At 45.6% G+C, this 26,305-nt stretch overlaps 3 protein-coding genes across 9 annotated transcripts; 2 read left to right on the forward strand and 1 right to left on the reverse strand.

Moving 5' to 3' along the window:
* The first annotated feature begins 817 nt into the window (after positions 1 to 817).
* On the forward strand, positions 818 to 7,440 carry PGAM1 (phosphoglycerate mutase 1). The gene is made up of 4 exons (XM_006210564.4): positions 818 to 1,097; positions 4,549 to 4,823; positions 5,400 to 5,580; positions 6,353 to 7,440. The coding sequence occupies exons 1-4, from the start codon at positions 959 to 961 to the stop codon at positions 6,520 to 6,522; spliced, it is 765 nt and encodes a 254-aa protein (XP_006210626.1). The 5' UTR covers positions 818 to 958; the 3' UTR covers positions 6,523 to 7,440.
* Positions 7,441 to 9,130: 1,690 nt separating this feature from the next.
* On the reverse strand, positions 9,131 to 17,156 carry EXOSC1 (exosome component 1). Its single transcript, XM_006210563.4, has 8 exons — positions 17,040 to 17,156; positions 16,818 to 16,933; positions 14,889 to 14,963; positions 13,694 to 13,782; positions 12,878 to 12,911; positions 12,328 to 12,378; positions 12,111 to 12,195; positions 9,131 to 11,763 (listed from the first exon to the last, which is right to left on the reverse strand). Exons 1-8 carry the CDS (start codon positions 17,125 to 17,127, stop codon positions 11,657 to 11,659), a joined length of 645 nt encoding a protein of 214 aa, XP_006210625.2. The 5' UTR covers positions 17,128 to 17,156; the 3' UTR covers positions 9,131 to 11,656.
* Positions 17,157 to 17,227: 71 nt separating this feature from the next.
* On the forward strand, positions 17,228 to 26,247 carry ZDHHC16 (zDHHC palmitoyltransferase 16). 7 transcript variants are annotated; one of them, XM_072971711.1, is made up of 13 exons: positions 17,228 to 17,445; positions 17,803 to 17,840; positions 19,244 to 19,328; positions 20,680 to 20,927; positions 21,107 to 21,301; positions 21,427 to 21,515; positions 21,916 to 21,944; positions 22,572 to 22,705; positions 22,843 to 22,890; positions 23,727 to 23,812; positions 24,448 to 24,592; positions 24,774 to 24,844; positions 25,660 to 26,247. In XM_072971711.1, the coding sequence occupies exons 4-13, from the start codon at positions 20,685 to 20,687 to the stop codon at positions 25,772 to 25,774; spliced, it is 1,155 nt and encodes a 384-aa protein (XP_072827812.1). In that variant the 5' UTR covers positions 17,228 to 17,445; positions 17,803 to 17,840; positions 19,244 to 19,328; positions 20,680 to 20,684; the 3' UTR covers positions 25,775 to 26,247. The 7 variants fall into 7 exon arrangements, with proteins under 7 accessions (XP_072827812.1, XP_072827813.1, XP_015100161.1 ...); XM_072971712.1 differs by lacking the exon at positions 19,244 to 19,328; XM_015244675.3 differs by lacking the exon at positions 17,803 to 17,840.
* Positions 26,248 to 26,305: the final 58 nt, after the last annotated feature.

A 26,305-nucleotide genomic window follows, 5' to 3' on the forward strand; every position in this document is an offset into this window, starting at 1 on the left:
CTTTGACCCTAGCCCACTGCCTGACATACTTAGTGCTCAACAAAGTGGCTAGATTGAAATAAACCAGGGTACGGTGGGCAGCAGAGAGCGGGCCAGATAAGCAGATACTTATACTGCTGATTAGGTCTGTAGAAGAGGGACAGGCAGTGACCCTCCTCTTTTTGGAGTGTTTGACTGTCCTAGAATTTGCTTCACTGTTGTGTCCAAGAGGCACTGACCAGAGGCTGCGAGATTAGAAGAGATGGGACAAACGGCCGCGTGTTAGATAAAGCACATGGCTTTTGAACCAGCAGTCGGAGCGTTTCTTCACATGTAAAATAGAGCAGTGTACATGGAAATGAGATAGAAACAACAACCATTACTGAGCATCTTTCAGGTAGATAGGCACCAGCTACGTATTTACTATGTCCACTTACACATGAGGCTGAGTGAGGTTAAGCGACCCGTCCAAAGACAGAAAGTGAATAAGATGGAAGAGTGAAGATTTAAACTCAGGTGTTTGAATCAAACTCTGCGTACGGATGGGAAAGTGGCCTGGCCGAGCTAGGCGCGATTCAAATGATAAAAGCCATTTTATTACAACGGAGGGCTTATGACTAATGGCAATACGACAGCACTCCCCGCAAGCACGCCCCGGCGCCGGCGAAAAGTCCTACCGCCCTTCTGCGCTTACGTGCGCTCCGTGACCGCCGCAGCGGACGCGGGGCCGGCGGCGGAGGCCGCATGCGCCCTGGCGACCTCGAGCGAGCCCCCTCCCCCTGGCGGCCGTAGCGCCGGCACGGGGCGCATGCGCTTACCCGGGAGGCGGAGGGCGGCCCAGAGCGAGTGGAAAGATTTGGACCAGCTAGTGCGCGGGAGCTGGGCGGTGGGGCGCGAGCGCGCAGGCGCGGCCGGGGGCAGGACTGCGACTCCGGAATCTCGGTGAGCCCCAGTCTACACCGCACCCCGAGCCGCCGCCATGGCCGCCTATAAGCTGGTGCTGATCCGGCACGGCGAGAGCACATGGAACCTGGAGAACCGCTTCAGCGGCTGGTACGACGCGGACCTGAGCCCGGCGGGGCACGAAGAGGCGAAACGCGGCGGGCAGGCGCTGCGAGGTGCGGAGCGGGCCTGGGCGGTGGATGGGGGCTGCGAAGGCCCGGGAGGGCATCGCTGGGTCGGGGTCCCCTAGTTGTCCTCGCACCCTCCTGGAGAGGGCGGAGAACTTGGGCTTCATCTCTCCAGCAGTTTTTTTTTTTTTGCAGTTAAGAAAATGAGTCCAGGGTGGGGGATCGACTTGCTCAAGGTCACCCAGTGGAGTATGAGGGGCCGCGCGGTGAAGAGGAACCGGGCGGTCGCCCCGCGACTTGCTGAGTTGTCTACGACAACGCCTTGCGAAATTCTTCCTTTTTCTAGTCTGAGCATTTAGTAACTCGGGGACAGGATACTAAATTGGATGGCCAGTGTCTTCCAGGAGCTATAACCAAGTCTTTAAAAAGGCGGCTGCAGATCCCGGTGAAGCGGCTGGCCACACGCTGTCCCCTCTGTGGGGGAGTGACGCTGCCAGGGTAGGGGTGGGAAACCACAGGGTTCAAGATGCAAAGACATCCTCGTGCTTGTGTAGAATGCTGTTTAGCAACATTCCACAAATCCTGTGTCCAAAATGCATCCGCAAATGTAATTGAGTGAGTGAATGAATGAATGAATGAATCAATGAATGAACGATTTGAGTTAGTCCTTTCACAATCCCATAAAGCATACAGATTTTATTCCTCTGCTTCCCACCCCTCCCTGGGCCTCTTTCATAGTTGGGAAAAGTGAGGATTGGAAAGATGACTTGTCCAAAGTCACATCATCTTATTCCTAGTCCACCACCCTGGCCTCAATTCCGGGGTTAAGTAACAGATAGGTGCGAGGAACTGGTAGGCTGTTGGCCAAGGACACTGGGCAAAGGTGGAAATGGCAGTGAGATAAGCTTGTCTACCAGGCTCGCCCCCGGTGACAGACAGCTCTCTGTGATTTTGGAATGCTAACATGGAAGCATTCCCTGGTGCCAGCAATTCAAAGAATTTTTGGACTAAAGAGGTGCTTCCATGATCCTGCCCTGCTCCCTTCTAACTTCTGGACAAGGCAGCAGCCATTTAAAAGGGTCATTGATGACTGGTGATGTGAATCAGGTATTTGGCCCCAATTTGTTGTCTGTCTAGCTTCTTGCCTTCACTGTAGATCCTTCTGAAATGAAGCAAAACTTTGGAAAGTCTGGGAAATGTAATCCTGCTGGGGATGTGTGTGACTGCTTTGGGATGGCCTGGTGTGACCTCATGCTGTTCAGAAGCCAGGATAGGGAAAGTGCTGGTAAAGGAGGCCATTTTCTCTCCTATTCTCTGGCAGGAAGAACTGTATGAGTCTGTGGTGGTTTGCTGATGACTAGCCCAGGACAAAGCAAATTGCAGCTATCCTCTTAAGACTGATCAAATGCCTTAACTTGTAATCTTTCTTAAAATAACAGACCTGATTTCAGTTTTTAAGTAACTATTAGTAGCATTAGTTATTTAAAATCTCATTTAAAATTTTAATATCTCTTAGAGGCATCACAGATGATTAAAATTAAAAATGAAAGACTAAAAGCGAAAACTCTGAATAATGAAGACCATTATGAATAACCTAATAATATAAAGGACCTGAAATTAAATAATTAAATTTCACCAGAGCTTTAAGTAATAGTAGGGTTTATAAAATCTTGAATAATCCAGGAGGAAGCTAGCAAGAACTGAGCTTCCCCATGCAGTCTTACTCCTGGGGGAGGATGGTGTCCACACTACACAACGCCAGCCATCGCCATCCATGGGAGTGTTCTATACTATGCTTTTGTTTGATGGCCAAGTTAAAGGAAGAGGCTTTCGAGTTCTCTGTTAAGAGTTGTAAGGGGAACTGCTTTTCTCCTTGGGGATCTATTTGTGTGTCCAGTGCGTGGCACTCCGTTGCAAGTGGAAATTAACTGCAGTGAAACAACCAATAGCTTTTCAGCATGGGATGAGGCTTGCAATGTGGATAGTTGCTTCCCAGTGACTCAGCTTTTTATTGGGGAGCCATTCCTCCCTTTAAGGTTAGGGAAGAGATGGTAAGCCAGTCTACTAGGACTTGCCCTGAGGCTCAGTGTTGAGATCTATGTCTTTTCCCTTGTGGGTGGTGGTGAGTTTCCTGGTGATTAATCCTCCCTTCCCCCATCAGTGTAGTTCTTACTGGCCTTATTCTCCATTGAATGGCTGGCAAGAAAATTCACTTCAGAGTTCATTAATTACTGTTGGCAACCTCAATATGAAGCAATGCACAGGAAAGTTTGTGCTGAATTTCAAAAAGGGCCTTGTAACCTCATGGAAAAAAAACAGGCATGTCTTCCTGGTCCACTTCATAAGGAAAGGGCCATCTCCCCATTAAAGTGGGAGGGAGAATGATTGTTCATAAAACTGGACATAGGATAAATAGTTGTAACTTACTGGTTGGGCCAACATAACTCTTGATACCTCTTCTCAAAACTGCTCTTTATGGAGGAGAGTTTCATTTATAAATCCATAAGACAGTGCACAGCATTTTCTCCAGTGAGTGGCTTTTCTTAAACTTGGCTTAACCATTGATGTAGGTAGATACATCTTCTCAGGGTACTCAGGAATAGACTGGCACTTTGGCTATAGTAGAGAGGAACTGTGGGTGAAGAGATTGTGATGGGATTTCCATACTTCAGGGAAAATATAATTTCATGTAACAGACTGGTTTTATCAGCATCCTCTAAGAGCTGTTGCTGTGACCTGATTGTTGAGAGTTCAAAATCCCATTCCCCTAGACCAGAGGTTAGAGAGGAGTGAAATATATTGGTAATTATCAATCAGAAGTGACAGTTACTAAAATACAAACATCAGGATCCTTAGAGGTTAGGAAAATATGGAGGTAGCTAGAGGTGGTGGTTAGGAGTTGGATTATAGTCACATAGCCAGGGTTTTAATCTCACCCATGTAATAGCTGTGACCTCAGGTAATATGCTTAACTCCTCCAGTTTTTATTTTCCTCATCTGGTAAGACGGGTTCTTAGGATATAACCTCATATAAGATTGGTATGAAGACTAAATAGAACACAAAGTACTTGGTTCAGTGCCTGATAGATGGTAAGCTCTCTATAAATATTAGCTATTAGATTAAGAGATACCACATTTTTCATATCCTCATCTGGAAAGAATTAAAGCAAACAAGTTCTTAAAATGTGCTTAAGCACAGCATTCTGGGGATTAGGATAAGCAGCCCGGGTTGCAGTTTAGCTGGTTGACAGTATGTTTGGGCCTTGGGTTAGATGAATTATTGGGGAACTGCTGGGAGGTATGTTGTCAACTGCAACATAAAGCAACAAATTTTATCTTCCCTGAAGGCAGAATACTCTTTCCTGCTAGGGCAAACAAAATAAAATATTTAGCCAAATAATTTTCATTTGGGCTGCCTCTATGTGAGATTCGTATGTAAGAAAATTCTGGCTCCAGAGTGGACCTGATTAGCTCATCACTTTGAACTTGTAATTTCCAGATGCTGCCTATGAGTTTGATATCTGCTTCACCTCAGTGCAGAAGAGAGCAATTCGGACGCTCTGGACAGTGCTGGATGCCATTGACCAAATGTGGCTGCCAGTGGTGAGGACTTGGCGCCTTAATGAGCGCCACTACGGGGGTCTGACTGGCCTCAATAAAGCAGAAACTGCTGCCAAGCACGGTGAGGCCCAGGTAAAGATCTGGAGGCGCTCCTATGATGTCCCGCCACCTCCAATGGAGCCTGACCATCCCTTCTACAGCAACATCAGTAAGGTATGGACACACGGAGATTTTGCTCTCTCCACAGGACCGAGGGATCAGAATCTGGGCTTCACTTTTAGCTTTGTTAGTGTCTGTCTAGACACTAGACACTCTGTTAGCTTTTACTAGTGTCTGCCCACTGAGTTTCTAATTTACAATAAAATAGTTAATTGTAATCCCCCTTCTCCAAGGAATGACTTTCACTTGTCAAAAACAATTAATATTTATGTGGTTTATCAGAAAAGAATTTTTATCTTTTTTTACGTCTATTGCCCTATTTTATAAAACCCACCTATAGCCGATTGGGCTGTCCCGAGCCAATTGCAAGATAAAAGTGAATTGGGAAGAACCTTGTAGTCTACCTTTTTATTTTTTCCTTTTCTAAGTTATGTTTCTTTTGAACTGTCAGTTTTCCCAGTAGAGGGTAATTGGGGAGGAAGGGGCAGGATAATAATTATCCCTTTTCTCAAGCTCTCAGTGCCCTGCTGAGAGACCTTCATCCATCACTTTGATCCCTTAGGGGATGAGGAATAGGCAGAACAGATGCAACCGCTAATAACTGGCGAGCTTGGATTTTTTGTTGTTTAGGATCGCAGATATGCAGACCTCACTGAAGATCAGCTACCCTCCTGTGAGAGTCTGAAGGACACTATTGCCAGGGCTCTGCCCTTTTGGAATGAAGAAATTGTTCCCCAGATCAAGGAGGGGAAACGGGTACTGATTGCAGCCCATGGCAACAGCCTTCGGGGCATTGTCAAGCATCTGGAGGGTATGTACATTTTTTCAGAGGGGCCCTCAAAGAAGGATAAAGCAGAACTGCCACCAATCTGGGACTTATTTAGTATGAAGGAGACCTTCAGGAAAGGGCTGGACATATTGATAGCCTTAGAGACAGTCCAGATTGACTCCTGGTGGAAATACACCCTCTGTCCTTGTTTCTCAAAGCATCATTTGCAGAAGCACAGGTGGCCAGACCCTAATGGTTGCTTGCTACACATGCAGAACTTCACATCCCACTTAAGCTGCATCTATCACTCAGGTGATTCAGATGCACATGAAAATTTGAGATGCCCACCTCCAGACTAGGATTGCCAGTTGAAACTGGTGATAAAATCCTCCTTAGTCACAACCCTGTACAACTTTATACTCAATTTGCATCTTAAATTATTTCACCTGATGGCCTAGCAGCCCAGATGTGCTGACTTTTGGCAGGCTGGATGGACTACAGAGGATATCTGAGACATGTATAGTCCTGCCTCACTGGGGGCTTCCACATCCCATTTTGGGAGAGACATCTGTGCTACACACCTTTCATCCTTTTTTCTTGCTTTTCAGTGGCTGAGAAATAAGTATTGGGGGCATTCCCTGGGTCATGGATCTTCTAAAACACAGATCATTACTGTTATCACAAATATCAGAAAGGGTGTCTCTGTTGTAATTCCTACCAAAGCCTTTTGTCACCTGGAGGGTGAATAGTAAGCCTGGGAGGGGGTCTGTGGACTCTTATCTTGCTTGACTGATCATGGTGGGTGTATTTTCAGGTCTCTCTGAAGAGGCTATCATGGAGTTGAACCTGCCAACTGGCATTCCCATTGTCTATGAACTAGACAAGAACTTGAAGCCTATCAAGCCCATGCAGTTCCTGGGGGATGAAGAGACCGTGCGTAAAGCCATGGAGGCTGTGGCTGCCCAGGGCAAAGCCAAGAAGTGAGGGCGAGCAGCAGATTACTTTCCCAAGGACCCTCCATCCCTCACCCCGCCACCAGCCCATCCCATTCCTCTGCACCTCTCCCCTGCACATGTCACACTGACCACATCTGTAGGCATCTCAAGTTGTAGTTGCAGATGGGGACTGGTGGCTCCCAATTTCGTTTTAGCCATTTTGTCTCTTGCACCCACTCCCTTTATACAGTCTAGTCAGAATGGCACCGCTGGGGCATGTCCTCAGTCCAAGCCGAGGGAAGACTATCCACGAGCGCTGAGAGGTAGTAACTGGGGGTTTTACTAGTGCTATGTTTATTACTAAGGACCTGCTTGAGTAGGGGATAGGGAGGAACCATGCTAAGGTATGACCACCAAGGAGAAGCAGGAGAGCCTGTTTGTGTTCCCGGGAGCCAGCTGGCACTGTTCTATTCAGGTGACTGAGGGCTCTAGTCATTCCAGTGGAAGATGAAATATAACCTGCGTGGTGATTCAAACATTTCCTCCCTGACTCGACGATTGGGATCAATCCTAAATGTTTGTGTTACATTTACTTTTACAAAAAAAATTTTATATATATATATATATATATAAATTAAAAAACCCCTTGTGGGGTTTCTAGTAGCGGTTGAAATATTCCCACATGTGGTCATCAGAAAATAAGTCATTCCTTATGCCATCGTGGGGTAAGCTCCTTGACTTCTAAGGTGTAGGAGTTCATCCTGTGTGTTTTAGGACCCCTCCCCTGCCTTACTGTTTTCTGGCAGTGGTATGCCTCTTGCTCATGTCCAAGTGTGTCCTCCACTGTGCCTGATTTCTGAATCATGTTCCAGTTGCTTGGCCCACCACTGGGGCCCAGAACTCACTTGAGCATGAGTATACTAAATCTTTTTTCCAGATCAGTATAATAAAGGAGTGATGTGCAATATTTTCTGCGTGATGTGTGGTATGTCTTGTCTGAGGAATTCAGCTTGAACATTCAGCTTGAAACCTCTCATTACCTAAGTCCTTGTATGACACATGAAGAGATTTAGGACAACCAGTCACAACTTCATACAGCCTGGTCCAAATACTGTGTGTCTCATTGGGTTTTCCACCTCAGGCTGGAGAGCTGAATTCTCCATTCCTGTTGTCTCTCTGTAGCTCTTGCTCAGTGGTGTTGGTTACTGAACCCTGGAAAATCAAATTCTAAAACTCCATTATGCCCTTTTTAGAGTAAGGTAAAGATTTGTTTCTTGGACTTAAAAAAGCCAATCCTTTTAGTAACTTGTAAACTTGATACACCTTTCTTTTTGGCTCCTAAAGTTTTAACCCTGTCAGTCAACTCATTAACACATTCAAAAATTACACATGCAGAAGAGTATACAGTCATCCCTTAGTATCTGCAAGGCAGGGGATTGGTCCCAGGACCCCTGTGGATACCAAAAATCCAGATGCTCAGGTGTCTTATACAAAATGGTATAGTGCAGTTGGCCCTCCATATTCATGGGTTCCACATCCGTGAACAGGGAGAACCGACTAATTATATACATAATTGGGAAGGGGCACTGCTCACATTTACCTTCTGAGGACTTTGAAAAGATCACTGGAACGTGAGAACACCCATAATGCCTTTCTCTTCTAGTAGAAGCAAGTAACACCTTCCATGTATTAAGCTCTTACGAAGTGCCTCTGTGCTAGCCATTGGGTGAGGCACATTACATATATAATCTTTAATCTTGGCAACTTCTGAAAGGGCTGGTACCCCCAGTTTACAGAAGAGGAAACAAGCCAAAAAAGATACAGAAACTTGTCAGAAGGTACACCACTAAGTACTGGAACCCAGACGAATGTTACTTCAACTAAACCAAAGTCCTTACTCTAAAATTTAATTACTTCTTAGCATCTTGCTTTTAAGTTTTGTTTTTTATTTCATCTATACCCTAGGAAGACCTTTAGTAATATGTCTCCAAATAGCTTCATGGGATGTTAGTTTACTTAGCCTGTATTGAATCTTAGACCAAAAGTTGGTAATTTTGTTTGATCAAGTGCTCTTCACCCAAGTCAGACCGGATTAGCTTGGATTAATGTTATCCTATGTCCGGATACCACTTGAGTTTACAGCAGTCTCCATACCTTGCAACTTAAGAGTCCTGGCCAGAACTGCCTTATGGGCAGGAAAATAACAGAGATCCAGCCTCATTTACCCTTATCACTAGGATACCACTTGAGTTTACAGCAGTCTCCATTCCTTGCAACTTAAGAGTCCTGGCCAGAACTGCCTTATGGGCAGGAAAATAACAGAGATCCAGCCTCATTTACCTTTATCACTAGGAAACCAACAACTACTATCCCTCCAAGACAGTGCTTCTTAGGGTAGCACTTCAGAATCACCTGCGGAACTGAACCCTAAACACCCAGAGGTTCACCCCATGAGGTTCGTGAGCAGAGTTAGGGCACCTGTGCTCCTTCCTCCCCTGCACTCCCCCTGCCACCCCAGTGATGCTTATTAAAGGCAATTTTGAGGTTCACCTAACCCAGGCTGAGAACCACATTTCCTGTCTCTAGAACCAATTTCAGATTGGCAAATATCACCATCACTAAATATCCCTGTTTGGGCATAAAGCTGTTCAGTCAGCTATGTGTACACTCAAAAATTTTTTATTGAGCATTTGCTATATGTTAGTCACAGTGCCAGGTACTGGACACTCAAAGATAAAACAGAATGCTGTCCTAAGACAGGCACATAGCTACTTTGTAATACAGTATTAGATGGTTAAGGGTGAGAAAGTCTAACCTGGTTTGCAGCAGTTTAGAGGTTACTACCCAGTTGTTTCAACTGCTCTTCTATATGACCCCTTTTTTTTTTATTACTTTTTATATTACTGAAATTATAAATTTCCTTATTCATTTACTTTTATTGTCTTCCTTTTCCCCACTAGAATGTAAGCTCCTTAAGGAAAGGGTTCTATCATGTTCACTGCTTTACTCCCTAGTTCTTAGAACAGTGGTAGGCAGAGCATTAGCTCAAATACATTTACTGAATGAATGAATGATGTCCAACAAGCACTGAAAATTAATGAACCAATGTCAATTTGGAGAGCCTCCCACTGCATGCCCAGGGTTCTATTCAATACTTGGAAAAAGGAGGCACCACCGTACAAAAGAAAGAACCTGGGCTTTAGAGTAAAACAGACCTGGGTTTGAATACTGCTTTGCCTCCTGATGTCTGTGTGCCTTAGCGCAGGTTAATTTTTCTAAGCTTTAGTTTACTTCTCTGTAAAATGTGGACATAACTGTCACTTTCCAGGGTCACTGTGAAGTTCAGAGATAATATAAGTAAAATGGTTAACATTGCTGTTGAGAGGAAATTGGTAGCATCTTCCTGCAAGGCAGTAAGGGAGAATCTAACCAAAATTTTAAACGTGCATATTCTTTGACTCAGCCCTCCACTGCTAGGAATCCCTTGCAAAAGAATCATAGGCACGCACAAAGATACATGGTACAGGGGTGTTTTCTGCAGCACTGTTTGTAAAAAGAAGAATCTATAAAGTTTTAAAATATCTAACAATAGGAGACTGATTATACCAACTACATCGAAGTATCTATCATAAATCCTGGTGAAGGCAATCAGATATATAATAGTAACATATAACAATAGCATTGGCATGTACTGAACACTTGTATGTATTTCCTTCTCACAATAATCCTATGAGATCATACTATTCCAGATGAGGAAACAGACCTAAAGAAATGATGCTGAAGTATGAGTGTCAACATTCTGATTATTATATTATAATAATTTTGCATATTATAATTTTGCAAAATGTCACTATTGTGAGAAACTGGGAAAAGTGCACAGAGGATCTCTCTGTATAATTTCTTTTTGTTTGCTTTGTTTTTTATGTTTTTCTTTTTAATGGGGGGAGGTAATTAGGTCTGTTTGTTTGTTTATTTTAATAGAGGTACTGGAGATTGAATCCAGGCCTCTGTCCATGCTAGGCATGTACTCTACCACTAAGCTTATACCCTCCCCCTCTGTATTATTTCTTAAAACTGCATGTGGACTTACAACTATGCCAATAATATTTTCAATTCAAAAAACAAAACAACCTATAACCTGGCTCAAGGCTGGCAACTGGAGGATACAAACAGCTTACCTCCACCATTCTCACTACACATAGAAGATACGGGTTCCATGATAACATCTCAAGAAGCGATTTCTCATCATTCATCTTTCCTTTCACTCTCTCTGCAGCCTCTCCATGCTAAACCCTCATTCTTTCCTTATCCTCAAACTTATGTATTCATTCCTGATTCTGCACTTTGCTCAAGCTTCTCTCTCTGCTTTGAGTATCTTCACTTCATTTATTTTAGTTCTTTAGTTCCTTTTACCTCATGTCACAAACCCTTTCCTGGTCACTTTACATAACTGCGCTCTGTCCCTCTTTTCAATTCACGCTTAACAAACATTTCCTGGAGTATCTACCATATTGGGCCAACCCTTCTGCAACCCTGATGGCTTTTTAAAACTATTTGGTAATTATTAAAATAAATTAAAAACAAAAATACTTTGTTTACCAGAATTAGTCACATGCTACCTGAATCACACGTATCCCTTAATTTCCACTAAAATATAATCTGTCTAAATGAGGGAATATATATAAAGTGCTTGACCTAGGTAAGTACTCAATAAGCAAAAGCAGAACATAAAAAATACAAAAAAGATTGTCAATTAGGCATTGTATAGAGCAAGAAAGCATGTGACACATGTCAGTTAATGACAGGCAAGACCCTGTTCTAAATGTTATGACACTGTTTAGATTCCTTTCCCTACTCAAGATAACAGAAACCATAAAATCCTTTTCGTAAAAATGTTTTCTTTGTCACAGCAAAAAATACATATTTATAAGGCTGTCAGAAAGGACAGGCTATTTCCAACATCATACAGTTTGTTTGCTGGTGCCTCCAAAAGAGAAATTTATCACTCAAGAGAATGAAATCCATTGAAATGTTCACAAGAAAAATGTTCCATCTACAGAGTATGCTGGCAGGTTTTTCTAGAGGTGGCTGCTGGCTGACCCCAGGAGCCTGAAGTCCTGGGGTCAACAGCATCCTGATGTCACTTTCACACACGTACCCTCCATGGGGTAAAGTATGGCTTCTTAGGTCTGCAAGAATTCGGGCTGTACTCGGGCCACTTTCCGGAATTCTTTAGTGTGGGTCTTAGGGCACTGCATCTCACACCAGCTGATAGGAACCATCTGGACACCTGGAAGGGAAAAGCTGGTGTTGGAGCTTGGACTTCAAATATTTGCTTGAGATTCTTCTCTTTTCAGCTGGGAATGAACTGAAGTGTCAATATGCTGCCTAGTGAACCTTCTCTCACACAGGAAAAAACCCTGTATTCCACTGATTTGCGGAGTGAGTACCTCCTTTCCTTAGATTATACAAGGAGTATCATTTTAACCTCAGTAATAAGTATCTATACTCACAATGCTTTCTAGATAATTAAAAACAAACAAACAAAAAAACAGAGAAATGAGGGAAAACAATGGACTAACCCTAAGCCCTAGCTCCCAGGGAAAGATAAGCACGTAGAAGGATGGACAAACTCACCCGATTCACTGTGGGCCACCACCACTCCTAGCTCATTTTCGGCAGTGGTCAGCAGGTAATTGGACTGTGCATCACCTAGGGAGATCTAGTGACATAATATCCATAAAGGAAAACAACGGGATTTAAGTCTTCCCTCCCACAGCCACCTGAGTGGTTTCTCTACTTGTATTTCTTCTTTTTTACAAAGGACTGTAAGTCTGCAGGGAATAAAGGATACTACTTTGGCCAAGACGATGTCTCCTGGGCGAAAACTCTTATAAATTTCAACCTGTAAAGAAAGGAGTGTTAAGTGAAAGCTCCAGATCAGGTCTACATGAAACTATTAACCCCTTTGGTAGAGCCAGTCTACTTCTACTTCCCAGAGGATTAGAAGTCAGTGTTATTCAAGTCAATCAACAACTTTTACTGCTTCTGTAGCATCATGATATAAATGAAGGATTTTGAACTCAGTAACCTAATCAGGAATCTGACTAGGACAAAAGGTACTATAGTTGCTCCAAAAGGGTCTAAAGTAAGCCTAAGGGAACAGCAAGGAATAAATACCTGGCTTCGAAGGCAAAGCATAAACTAGCCCCGGCTCTGGTCAACAAACTGAACAAAAGTCATACGAAAAGCAAAGGGACAGTGAAGTGAATTCCATACTTTCTAGTAGGAAACACCTTAGAATTCCTTGGACTCCACATATACACAGATCTTTGAAATTTACTGAAATAATTTACAAGGAATGAAATTCCTAAAGCCATGAGAAAAAACAATCAACCAACAACCTTGTCTTTTTCAGTAGCTCGGACATCTTCCTTGCTGTAAAAAAGAGAATTAACAGAAAATTAATTATCTGTGAGAAAGCATTATCCTGCAGACTCCTTGCAGGCAAAGAGCCAAAAGAACAGAGAGAACCAGTTGTAACTGGCACCCAGCTGCCACCCAGAGAAGTAGAGCAGAGAAGTATCCCTAGTCCTCAACAGAAGGAAAAAAAACCACTTTGCCCATTCTTGGATCACACAGAGCAGCAATATCAATACCTCTCACTAGAGAAGAGTAGATCAAATTTGGTAGGAAAGGATAAGGAACTTGGCTGCCTTAGGAGAGCTTGAACAGAAGTACCACAGAACCACACAGAATCCTGAGGGTGGAAAGAGCCTCAGATGTTAAATTATCTAGCTCACAAGAATTGTCTGTCCCCTCTCAAAGAATCCATAGGAAAAAGAATATACCATTTCACCCACCAACCTTTTCATTGTCTTACAATTCTTGGGTTTACTCTATATTAAATTCAAGAAAGAAAGATACTTCCTAATGTGCCTTCTACTTTGTTTGATAGGAATCATCCCCACAGTGCTAATCTCCAGCTTAGATCAATTCTTTTTGTTTTATTTAAAGCCCTATCTCATTAATATTTCCTTTTGTCCTAACTAACATATTATAACATTTTCTTTGGATACTACCTGGGAGAATCAAACCACACAGAGGAGAGAAATAGGCAGGAATAGGGATTGTAATTGTTCTAAAAATTCCAGTCTCCTATTCTATCCTAGTCTCATTCCAGGTGCTGAGGCAAATATAAAGACAAAAATCCTTCGTACCGGATAGTTCCTCGAAAAGAGTTCTTAAGTGGTGTGGACCCCACATAAAGGATGTGTACTTTGGCAAAGCGTGAATTAATGCTAGAGACCTGTGGAATACAGAAAAGAGCAACATTAGAATATTAGTGGTTGTCAGCTCAAGGAGGCAGGAATACACTAGGAACTACCATGATTTTAGTCCAAGCTACCATACTAAGTACAGAATTTAACACAGGTTAACTCCTACTTATCCCTGCACAACTGATATACACAAAGTGGAATAAGAGTCACTCTGGCCACCTAATAGAGTTAGTGTGGGAATTGAGTAAAATAATATGGTGGGGGAGGAAAATAGTTCAGTGGTAGAGCCCACGCTTAACATGCACAAGGTCCTGGGTTCAATCCCCACTGCCTCCATTAGAAAAATAAATGATAAGGTACAGATTTTGAAAAAAATTCAAGTCTAACATTAAAACACAAGGAAGTACAGCAAATCTAGCTAGACCTTCAACAGATCTTACTAAGAGCCATGTAGCGTGAATGGAATTTAAGACTCCATTTCAGCTGCTGCATAATATTTAGATCACCGCCTCTCCAGTTATTTTCAAAATAACAAAATAATAAATAAGCATAAGTAGATTTTCTTTTAGAGCAATTTATAGAGAGAAACTAAGTTAGTTTAACTGGCAGAGTGTGGAGATGAGCAGAGAGTACTGATGTATTATAGTTACTGATCAGTACAGTATTAATCTGTACTTCTCAAAGACTTTATAAAATTTTTTCTCTGCAGAAAAAGGTTTTGCTTCAGATGTTCAAAAATAAGCCTCCTTATCACCCTTTGGTGTTCGTTTCCCAAACAAAAGTAAAACTACATGCTGAGGAACTAGCTCTGTGAAAGAACTATGCAAGCCTGAACTTGACCACATTGTTAATTATCCTAGAAATCTCTAGATCAATACAGTCCAGTAAAACTTTCTGTGATGATAAATATTACATGTTGACCAGTATGGCAGCCACCAATTACCTATATAGCTAGTGAGCACATGATATGTAGCTAGCGGAACTGAGGAAATAAATTTTAAATTTTGTGTAATTTTATTTAAATTTAAATCGCCATATGTGGCTACTGGTTACCATATTGGACAGTGCAGTTCTGCAATGATCATGATTTCACCATTGGTAGGTATCCTAAGCAAGGAGGTTACAATCAACTTACCTTACAGGTTACAATAGATCCCACATCTGGCAGTAACTGGGACTCTGTTTCTCTCATCACAGATATGACAGGAAGCTACAGAGAGAGCAATAAAACATGAGTATCCTGGCTAAGCCTCGGGTAAAGGTATCTGCGGCTTTAGAGTAAATACAGGAATGTGTTGGTCCACAGTTGAGGTCACAAAGGCAGGTGGACTACATATTCATTTGTAGCCCAGAGCAGAAAGCCTTAGAAATTCTAGGACACAGGATGGCCAAGGGGTCACAGGAAGAATGCTGCTAGAAGGCATAACCTAACCATTTCAGATGAGTTCTAAATTGTTTTGTGATTTTCTTAGAATTTCTCAATATACAACCATATTGTCTGTAATCATGGATAATTTGACTCTTCTTCCTCCAAAGTTGTACCTTTCTTTTTGTCACTTTACTGTACAGGCTAGAATTTCCAAATAAAATGTTCTACAGTAGTGGCCATACTTGTTCACTTCTACTTTAAGGGATTACTTGTAGAATTTCCTCTTTGAGCACAGTATTGGCTATTGGTGTAGGAATGATATTTCTGAGCCTCATTTTTATTAATCTCTCCCTTGTTCGCTAAGCTTCAGGTCTCCTAGCCTTTTTTCAGTGTCACCAACTCACTAAATTTCTTCCTATCTCAGGTACTCTGCTCAATTCGTTCTATCTGCTTACCCACCCAACTCTTATCTATGCTTTAGATTCAGCTTAAACGTCACTTTTGAATAGGGTGGATTTGCCTATTCCATGTTCTAATGGAACCCTGTAATATTCTTTCAAAGTAGTCATCACATTTGTAAGCATACATTCATTTGAGCATTTACTTGCTTACAGTATGTGTTTGGCCCCTTGATAGCAGAGACCTTGTGAATTTGGCTCATTACCATATCTCAAAAGGTCAGCACTGTGCCTGGCACATGAAAATGCTCAACAGATAGCTAAGTGTCTACCTATGAAATGAACAAACTTTCAAATCCGAAGGAAATTCCCAGAATAGATTAAAAAGTCTCTTATTTTACAGATGAGAAAGAACCTGAAACCAGAGAGTTTAAGTTTCTCACCTAAAGCAGAATCAAGTTTTAGTCAATACTGAAGTGTTCTAACTCTGAATCCTCTTTCTGCTACGCTCCTTGTCTTTAAGCTGCTCCTTCAAAAACTGCTTATCTGATCCTGAGCTAGTCATAGATCAGCCTCTGGAACTAGGGAGAATATCACCACTCGGGCATTCAACAAACATCTATTGAGCGTTTAGCTTGTGCTAGGCGGGGAGCTTTACGGCGGTGAGGCCTGCTTTCATGGAGTTTAGTAAGGGAAGACTCTAATGGGGAATGTATAACAGTGTTAAATTATACGGTGAGTTAAGTGCTTAGAAAGGGAGGAATATAGCTCTTTGTGAGAGTTCAACAAAAAAAACCAACAAAAACTCCCTTTTTCGACTAGTAGTGTCTTTTTTTCTGAGAAAGTGATACTAATGAGGCTGCCTGAAGGGTAGGCAGGAATTAAATAGGCTAAGAAAGAAATGGCGTGTGTACAAAGTCGCTGTGGCGCACTGGCGACACTGAAAGAAGCCAGTATGACTAGATAGCAGAGTGAAGCAGGGGTGGCGGAGGGAGATGAAGCCGGAGAGGTCGTCGACATTCGTACAGGATTCAGCTCACTGCAGGGCTGAGCTCGCCTCCACACTTCCTCCAGCTTGCTTCCCCAGCAACATAGCCAAGCCAGACCAACACAACTGGACTGTGATGGCTAAGTGTCCAGCATCGAGGACCACAGCTGTTAGAAACTTAAAGACCAAATCCTTCTACTGAACAAGGCACTAAAGACGTGCCCGCAGGGCCCCTGCCTGAGGACCGTGAAATCAAAGATAGCCTAAGAGAAAGGCAGAGACGGAGGAGAGGGGAAGCCGACCCCTTACCGCGCCGTTCTCGCTGCTCTTCGTCATGCAGCCAGCAAGCGACGAAAAGATGTAGCCGTGCCGGGTGTAGGTGCCGCTGCCTGGGCTGCCCTCCTCCAAGTTACATAGACGTTCGCCTGCGGAAAAACGTTGCATCAACCACGGGTCCGCAGAAGCTGTTGGCTGTCCAGCCTTCCTGCCTCTGCCCCCGCCCAGGAGTTGCTCTGGGCACAACTAACTTACCGGGGACGCAGTACCTCACGGGCGGCGCCATGACTGCCTCTGTCCCAAACCCGGAGGAAAACGAAGCCGACTTCTCATTGGCCAACATCCAGGTGCAGTTCCGCAGTAAGAAACACGACAATTGGTGTGATCTATCACGTGATCTCTGGGACCTCCCCCCTGGGAGAGAAACTCCATTTCCCAGGTTGCCCCGGGACGAGTACGGGAACAGGGCTCCGGAACCCCTGCGCTTGCGCTTGCGCCTGTGGACCAGGGTGGGCTGGCGGCAGGTCCCGGTCTGCAGGCTGGAGCTGTGGGCGGCGGGCCATGGTTGGTTGGATTGAGCCGGGCCGGGCAGGGGTGGCAGTGAGCGGCGGCGGAGGCTGTGGGATTCGATTTAGCTGATTGAGGAGTCGGCCGGTGGCAGGTAAGAGCGAAGCCGCGGCCTTCGCTGCCCAATCCTATCCCTTTTTCTAGGGTCCGGCCCTGTTCCGGGGCCATGTCGTGAGCCCGAGTTCCTGCTCTGCACAGGCGTGCCCTCAGAACCGGGCGGAGCGCACTCTTAAGGCGCGGAACTGGAAAGAGAGCAACCAATGCAACACACCCATTTCACAGATTTGGAAACTCAGCTCCAGAGATAGGATTTGACTTGTGCAATATCTTTAAGGTAGTTCAGGGTAGAGACCAAACCGGTAGCCAAGTTATTTTATTTCCAGTCCATCATACTTTGACCATGCCAACCTCATTGAGAAATAAAACCTTTTCCCGGTTTTTATAATTGCAGTTTCACATCTTGCGGTCGGATCCTGTCAAGCGGAGCCTGTTAGTGCGGAAGGGAAGTCTGCACATGAATAAAATGCTGCTCTTACTGATGATTGACGTCTGCTGCTTGAGACAGCAAACATCCTGAGAGCAGCATCTTTGTCCAAATGAGATTTGTCGACTTTCATCTCAGTTTCCTCTGCCGCCTGGTGGCTTTTGGAATCTGTGTTTGTACTCCCCTCCACTCCCCCTGCCCCCCTCTTATCCCCCATATCTGGTTTCCCCTTGGGAAGGAGATGGTGACTAGAGCCTTGGGAAGAGGGGAATGCTGTGGCCAGATCCCCTCTGATCCGGTGGCAGATGTTGCTATGGCCTGTGGCTCCTACTGAGGGATCAAGAATGCTCAGGGCTTGTGCTGGGGGGTAACAGTGAAGCTGTGCGTTACTCTATTTCCCACCCTGTTCACTTTGATCAGCACCCCTTGCCCTCACCACACACCATATTTTGAGTTCTGCTTTACCTCAGTTTCCTGAGATGAAAACTTCATTTGTTCAGTTGTGGCATCTGCATAAACCCACAAACTCCACTAGCTAAAATAAGGGGAGGGGGGCTGGGCTTCAGACTTTACACACATCTGATTTGTAGCTCTGCATCTACAAGCTTTCAGTTTACATGTTTGGGTTGATTTCTGGTTCGACTAGTTTTCTAAAGGAACTTCTAGCTCTTAAGTGCTATGATTCTGAAAATGGTTTTCATTTCTCTTTATTGATAATGAAGAATGTAGCAGCAGACGCTTATTAAGTGTTATCACATTGGCAGGAGTGTCTTTGCTGTTAGTTGTAGGAGAAAGAGACATCTGACCAGGCTTTCCATTTTGGCATCCCTCCAGGCCACTCATTCAACAATTATTTATTGAATACTTCCATGATCCAAGTATTGTGCTAAGCACTTTATAAACATTCCATTTATATGTTACCAAGTGTATATATAGAATCATAAAGGGGTAGAGCTGAAAGGACCTTAGTATTTAGTACTAACCTCTCACTGAATGGAAACAAAAGGAAATTGAGTCCCAGCAGGGTTTGGTGGTTTGCCCAAGGTCACAGAACTATTTAAGTGCAGAATTGAGCCCTAAGTAGTCAAGTTATGGGGCAGGTGAGAGTTGGTAAGTCTAGTCGTTAAGGCAGGCATTTCCTGTAGAGCTCAGTAATTCTGGAAGTGGTTGAGAACAATCTGAAAATGGAGAATTTGAGAAGGACCTTTTTTTTGTGGACAGGAGAGATAGCATGTAATTCATGTTTATTACAGATGAGGAATGCATCTTATTTGCAACCTACTGCTGTAAAAAGTATTTTAGCAAATAGGAAACTATCCATTAGCCATAGTAAGGGCATGAACAATGGCGTGGATGATCTAAGTCACCTGGATTTGCTATGGGGTAAAATTTTTTGTCCCACTCTTAGATTTGATTGTGGCTGTAAACGATTTGAAAATTCATGCTTCAAGCCAAATCATGATTCTACACAATAGGAGTCCAACTCAAAGGAGGTAGGAAGTTTGAACTTTTCCTTTTTCTCTTTTCTACATTGCCCCTTAATTCTCTTAGCCCCTCAGAGGTGATGGGAATGGCCAGTTTCTTTATCCTGATGCAGGGAGCAGGTCCCTACTGAAGTGTCTGTCTTCTCTTTGCTGTCCTTGTCTACTGGATTTCTTTTTTGCCTTAGGTCGTTACAGGGCTTGTGGAAGGAGGTAATTAAGTTTTCTTTGAAAGACATCTTGTGATGATGATCCAGGGTGCAAGGAGAATACCTTGCTCCAGTTACTGAAATGAAACCATCCCTATAGTGGAGCAGCCTCCTCCAGTTTCTGCTGGGTTTGAGCTGCCTGTTAAATAAGTCAGTGGATTTGCTGAGGACAAGGTAGCCATAGGGGAAAACCAGACCATTTCTTTGATGGTAAGGCCTTTTATCTGGAGAATTGATGAGACTATCATCGTGGGAATCTGTCTTCTGTTCTGGGCATTGCCTGGGCAGCTGACCTCCCATGGCTGTTGGATGAGGTAAAAACCATCTAGAGGAGATGAAGGCGTTTGCAGAGGAGCCGTGCAAAGAGCTGAAGAGCTGGGAAAACTGATTGTGAAGCTTGGGGCCAAGGACAGCAGCTGCAGAAAAAGCTCTTGAGTGTCCAGCTAGAACAGTGCAGGAAGACTCATCACTGAGAGGGCAGGCCCTGTGGTCTTCAGGAGCCACCAGCCCCCTTCCACTGCTTGTATCCTGCCTGTGGTGGTGTTCTGCTCTGAACACCAGAAGTTGTCTTGGCTTCAGTAACCTTGGAGTGGGGCTGAGACTGAAGTTGGAGACAAAGCATCTTACGTCATGCAAGGGGTAGCTGAGCTGTCGTGATAGGAGACAAGGACTCTCATGCTGCCAGGTTGGGTCTGGTGGCCTGTAACAACAGTCCGGAAGAAGTAGGGAGGATTAATATCTTTGACTAAGACTCATATAGCACCAGGGAAGATCTAGGTGCAGGGTCCACATGCTGTGAACTCACTCTCTACTGGCCGTTCCTGGTGAAGACAGTTGTTAGGAAGTAGGCCGATCGATGGGCCAGGGCAGACAAGAGACCCCGAGAAACCTCTGCTACAGTGGCCAGGCCCACAAAGGCACATTGATGGCTTTGTGCATGTTAATCGAGTTCCACCCAATGATCTGTCTACACAGCAATTCCAGAGACCCTGCTTTGGCTTGGAGCTGCCTCCCTACTTCCTGCAGCTGGTGATTGGCTCAGCTGAGGCTCAGTTTTCAGTCTTACCTCTAAGCTGATGCTTGGGGTCTCCCCACTGGTGGGGGAGGGAGGAACAGGACCCAGGCTGGCCCTTCACGGTGGTGTCCTCTCCTAGGAGCCATGCGGGGCCAGCGGAGCCTGCTGCTGGGTCCTGCCCGCCTCTGCCTGCGCCTCCTTCTGCTCCTGGGCTACAGGCGCCGCTGCCCACCTCTGCTCCGGGGCCTGGTACAGCGCTGGCGCTATGGCAAGGTCTGCCTGCGCTCCCTGCTCTACAACTCCTTTGGGGGCAGTGACACCGCTGTCGACGCTGCCTTTGAGCCTATCTACTGGCTGGTGGACAACGTGATCCGCTGGTGTGGGGTGGTGAGTGATGCCCAGGGGCAAGAAAGGGGATATTTTGGGGTAGCAGAGGGACATCTGTCTGAAGAACCTACACTGGGTTTGGATCCACACCTGCCTCCTACCCCAGGGAAATTCCTGAGTCTACTCTGGGTGTCGGTGAGCTCTCTCATGCGTCTACCTGACCTCACTGGTGTTGGCAGGTGTTCGTGGTGCTGGTGATCGTGCTGACCAGCTCCATCGTAGCCATCGCCTACCTGTGTGTCCTGCCCCTCATCCTCCAAACATACTCAGTGCCACGACTCTGCTGGCATTTCTTCTACAGTCACTGGAATCTGATCCTCATCGTCTTCCATTACTACCAGGCTATCACCACTCCACCTGGATACCCACCCCAGGTGGGTCCCCCCACAGGGGCATGTGGGAGCCGGTCCCGGGGGTTGGGAGGGAGAGTGCCTTGGTATTTTGGGGTACAAAACTAGTGCTGCCACAGCTGTCATGGTGCTTTTCTCCCTCTGCGCAGGGCAGGACTGATATCACAACAGTCTCCATCTGTAAGAAGTGCATTAACCCCAAGCCAGCCCGAACACACCACTGCAGCATCTGCAATAGGTGGGTCTCTGGGAAGCCCAGCTGCGGCCCTTTTGCTGTAGCCCTAGGGCAGAACCTAGACATGGGGCTGGACAAGACATTTATGAGGCACCTGTCATGTGCCAGCCAGTGTGCCCTCTGTACAGTGACACCTGACCTCAGGATGGTCCTGCAGGTTAGTCATTATCGCCACTTGTGGACAGTGAGGTTCAGAGAGATGGGCCAGGGTGGGCGGGAGACCTTGAGTTACTTTGTCCAGTGTCACGTAGCCAGTGAAGCTAGGTTTGAAGCAAGGCCTGGCTGTCCTCAAAGTCTGTGCCCTTTCCACCTCAGCAGGATGCTGGTCCTTGTAGAGAAGGATTGGCACTGACATCTCAAGAACCTTGGCCACCGTAACAGAGCCTGTGTCCCTCCCTCACAGGTGTGTGCTGAAGATGGATCATCACTGCCGTATCCTTTTATTGTCTTTTCTGCCTGAGGCCTCCTTCTTTAGCTCCAGAGCGCTGAGGTTTACAGGCTGCAAACCCAAGGCTTCTAGCATCACCCTACAGAGAGCACTGGGCTCATGAGAAGTTAGTGGAAGAGCGGTTGTGGGGCTGACCATCTTCTGGGAAAAGGAGGAGGCTTGCAGACTCTCTGGGATGGATCTTGGAGTTAGGCATCTATTCGAACAGTTCTCTCTTTTGTGGACTGTCATGCTAACATCTATTGGATGGAAAGAGATGTTTGGTTCAGTGGTTGTCCAGTGGGTGTCCAGTTACAACCATTGGTCCCCTTCTGCTGTCCCACATGGATGTCTGGGTAACCCCAGCTAGGCTGAGGTGTTGGCAGATTCATTTTCCTGAAGGATTTCAGTTTTATGATTTCCTAGTGGGATTTGTGAGGGCTCTGAAAAGCTTTAACACTTTCACCTCAACCTCAGGGAAGTCCCATATTTTCCTGCCTTTGGAAAATAGCTTTCGGTGCCCAGAAGCCCTCGGCTTGGATGATGTCATCATGAACCAAGGATGAACCAGAGGAGCCTAAGACACCCCCTGAAGTTGTGTTTGGTCTTGTCCTTAATCCTTCCCCTGCCAGCCTGGCTAAACAACTGTGTGGGCCACTATAACCATCGGTACTTCTTCTCTTTCTGCTTTTTCATGACTCTGGGCTGTGTCTACTGCAGCTATGGAAGTTGGGACCTTTTCCGGGATGCTTACGCTGCCATCGAGGTGAGCCCATAGTTAGAAGCAGGGCAGCTCAGCAGAGAGCTTTGGGGTGTGGAATCTGTCCTGAAGAAGTGGGGCTGGTAGCACCCCCCATCCCAGAGGCCTAAGAGTATAACCAGCACTGTTTTCCATCCTCTTAGAAAATGAAACAGCTCGACAAGAACAAACTACAGGAGGTTGCCAACCAGGTGGGCCGTCCCCACCCCATTGCCTCCTGCTGCTCAGGCCAGGGGTTACAGAGCTGCTGAGGCAACTGAGGGGCCCACCTGCGGCTGAGTTGTAGAGACTGGATCGGGGTGTTCTGGGGGGCTGTCTGCCGTGGGCCAACTAAATGACCTGCGAGCAAGCTGGGAGTCCCTGGTTTGTGGCAGTTTTTGGCTCTCTATCCCATTATCACCTTCTTTGGGCTGAGCAAGGGCTCTGCCTTGGTGATGGCCTGAGCAGCAAGGAGTCTATGTTAGTTTGTGTAATGGGGTTCCAGGGGACAAGGGTCAGGCTGGGCCAGTCTAATCATCCTTTGCTCCTGGTCTGTCTGTATCCGCATCAGGATTGTCCCTTCTCCCCGGGCCTTTTAGAGTTCCTTATTCTGAGCAGATCTTGGGCTTGTGATTTTACCTGTACTGCCCTTTTGGTCCTTAGTGGAGCTCACAGTTCTCTCTCTCCAGTCATTCCATTCTGGATGTGGGTCTGGTCCCCTCTCTTGGGGATTGCAGCCACACAGTGGAGAATTCTAGCTGGGATGTGGAGTGGCTTCCCCTGGAGCCCCGTTTGTGTCGTCAGAGCTAAAGGCTCAGGGTTGGCCCCTCCTGTGCTTTACCATCCTGTCCAGACCTGCTCTGCCCAGTGTTTGTCCACATGATGATGCCTCTGGGCTTGGTCCACCCTTCTGGCTGCTGCCCTGACTCCTCTGTGGCTTAACCCCCCGTTTTCTCATCCTGGGCTTGGATCACTTCCCTGCCTGAAAGTGCTGGGCTCTGCTGGAGACCAGCGGAGCAAATGAGCCAGACTTTGTTTCTTTTTCTAGACTTACCACCAGACCCCACCACCCACCTTCTCCTTCCGAGAAAGAGTGACTCACAAGAGTCTTGTCTACCTCTGGTTCCTGTGCAGGTACCGAACTCCCATTTTTGATAGTTTGTGTGGGGCAGCTTCAGAAAAACCTTTTTAGGTGCCCACACACAGGCAGGAACCCATCCCTGTGTGAACTGCTGCTGTTCTTAGTCTGGTTTAGGTTGCAAAGAGTAGTGCTTAATTTTCCTCAGCATTTTGAGGCAGGGAACACTAAGGATATTGGCACTGAGTGTTAAGTGCTAAGGGAAATTAAACTCCCATTTAAAGGGTAGGTGCCTTTCATAGCTGAGGAAAATTGCAGATGTGAGCAGTGAGGTGATTTGTTCCATGATACACAGCTAAGAACATAGAGCTGGAATCTGAGTGTTGTGCCATCTCATCCTAACCCCTGGTGCTATTATCACCCTCTCCTGTCTCCCAAGCGTGGGTATTTTAGGAAATAAGTAATGTTTTTATTACTGTTTCCCTGTCTTCCTTTCCACATAGTTTATTCTTAGCCCCTGTTGATGCTTTTTCATGGATGCTGTTTATAGATGCAGTGAAGTAAAAGTTCATCTTGCGTGCATAGGCTGGGAGATAAGGAAGACTTAGGCAGAGGTCCCTAGCTAATCACTATTGCTCAGCTCTATTTCAGACCTACTACGGCCTCTAACCCCCTCTATGCTACCCAACAGTCTTTGCCCCTCTTTCCTCAGTTCCGTGGCACTTGCCCTGGGTGCCCTAACTGTATGGCATGCTGTTCTCATCAGTCGAGGTGAGACTAGTATTGAGAGGCATATCAACAAGAAGGAGCGACGTCGGCTACAGGCCAAGGGCAGAGTGAGTATGGCCGGGCTTGGGGTGGAGGGGCGGGTGGGTAGCTGAACTTGCCGTCCTGTAAACAGAGGCCATGGTCAGGGCCAACTCAGGCAGGCATCAAGGCCAGACCTTATCTTGTTAGTTTAGGCTCAAACTGGTTTAAGTAAAAGGGTTTGTAGAAACACGTTTTTCTTGGCTCTAGGTTTTTAGGAACCATTACAACTACGGCTGCTTGGACAACTGGAAGGTATTCCTGGGTGTGGACACAGGAAGGTAAAGTAAAACATCTAGACCAGCACTGTCCAGTGAACTGTGATGAGGAGGATGTTCTGTACCTATGCTAAGACATTAGCCACTCACTGGTGACATGTGGCTTTTGAGCACTGGAATCGTGGCTCATGTATCAGTGAATTTAATTTTTAATTTTATTTTCTTTTCAGTAATTTAAATAGGCACGTGTGGCTAGTGGCTACTATATTGGACAGTGCACATCTAGGCTCTAGGAATAGAGATCGTTGCTCATTTGAGTCAAAGGGGCTCAAGGCCAAAACTCGTTTAAGTAGCAGATGAGAATTAAAGATGACTATGAGAGTGTCCTGAGAAAGCTATTCTGAAGGGACCTTTAGTTAGGGTATGTTGGCTACCAGTCACCTCTCATTTGTATGGCAGTGTCTGGCCTTCAAGTCAATAATTTGTGAGATTGAAGTTAATCTATTTGTGATAGAGATCCTAAGACAATAAATGAGGCTAGCTCCCTCAGCCCAAGACACAAAGGTAAACCATTTTTCAAATTGCAATAAATGAGGCAGGAATAAGTAGGTGGCCGCAAGTACCTGCCCTTCTCCCTTTCTCACCCTCGTTAGATTCCTGCCTGTCATTGTGCTTGCAGTGGCCCCTTCAAAGTTTAGCTCAAAACCTCTAAAGGTCTTCAAGGCATCAGCAGGTACATTTATTGGACAAAGTTACTTTTGTGATGAATGCCAAGGTAGCTTCAGACTACCCTGATGTATCCTTGCTGAGGAAATGAAGATCAGGAAGGAAGACCAGGAACTCTTGGGTCTCAGAAGTATCTCTGTCTTCTCTCGTAGGCACTGGCTTACTCGGGTGCTGTTACCTTCCAGTCACCTGCCCCATGGGAACGGAATGAGCTGGGAACCCCCTCCCTGGGTGACTGCTCACTCAGCCTCTGTGATGGCAGTGTGAGCTGGATAGTGTCAGCCATAACTCGAGCATCACCCTGCTTCCTGCGTTGCCTCAAGGGCCTCCAAGGATAGCTTCTGGAAACCCTCGAGCAAAAAGAGCCAGTGGGCCTGCCACAGGGTATTATGCAGGGACAATTCAAGGACCAGTATCCTGGCCATTGCAGAAGCAAGGCACAACGTGGAAAAATCCTAGGACTGATGTCCCTTTACTCAGGCAAACAGAAGTTCCAGCCCCAGACTGGAGATTAGGCAGCTAGCAACCTTGCCGGGTGCTGACCCCAACCTCCTCCAGGTTACAGCACCGAGGTTGGCCACCACCTCTTCCATTTGCTGTCTGAGAAAACACCTGAATGGTAGAGCTAAGATCCTGGCTTCTCAACAGGGCAAAGATACCAGGCCTACTGCTGAGGTCACTGCCACTTCTCATGTGCTGCTGAAGGGAGCAAAAATAAAGGTATTTGATTTTTAAAGATACGCAGCTTTTCATTCTTTGCCTTTCCTGTGGGTCAGGGAAAAGGAGATTCAGGGTCAG

This window comes from Vicugna pacos, chromosome 11, assembly GCF_048564905.1.
Source record: "Vicugna pacos chromosome 11, VicPac4, whole genome shotgun sequence".
NCBI lineage: Eukaryota > Metazoa > Chordata > Mammalia > Artiodactyla > Camelidae > Vicugna > Vicugna pacos.

Bases quoted from the DNA above. Each gene is read 5' to 3' on its own strand.
- PGAM1 (XM_006210564.4), top strand. From the start codon at position 959: ATGGCCGCCTATAAGCTGGTGCTGATCCGGCACGGCGAGAGCACATGG. The intron at 1,098-4,548 runs GTGCGGAGCGGG...TGTAATTTCCAG, and splicing joins CGGCGGGCAGGCGCTGCGAG to ATGCTGCCTATGAGTTTGAT. The intron at 5,581-6,352 runs GTATGTACATTT...GTGTATTTTCAG, and splicing joins CATTGTCAAGCATCTGGAGG to GTCTCTCTGAAGAGGCTATC.
- EXOSC1 (XM_006210563.4), bottom strand. From the start codon at position 17,127: ATGTTGGCCAATGAGAAGTCGGCTTCGTTTTCCTCCGGGTTTGGGACA. The intron at 14,964-16,817 runs GTAAGGGGTCGG...CTCTCTCTGTAG, and splicing joins AGAGCAGCGAGAACGGCGCG to CTTCCTGTCATATCTGTGAT. The intron at 12,912-13,693 runs GTACGAAGGATT...TCTTTTTTACAG, and splicing joins TCTTTTCGAGGAACTATCCG to CAAGGAAGATGTCCGAGCTA.
- ZDHHC16 (XM_072971711.1), top strand. From the start codon at position 20,685: ATGCGGGGCCAGCGGAGCCTGCTGCTGGGTCCTGCCCGCCTCTGCCTG. The intron at 20,928-21,106 runs GTGAGTGATGCC...TGGTGTTGGCAG, and splicing joins TGATCCGCTGGTGTGGGGTG to GTGTTCGTGGTGCTGGTGAT. The intron at 21,302-21,426 runs GTGGGTCCCCCC...CCCTCTGCGCAG, and splicing joins CACCTGGATACCCACCCCAG to GGCAGGACTGATATCACAAC.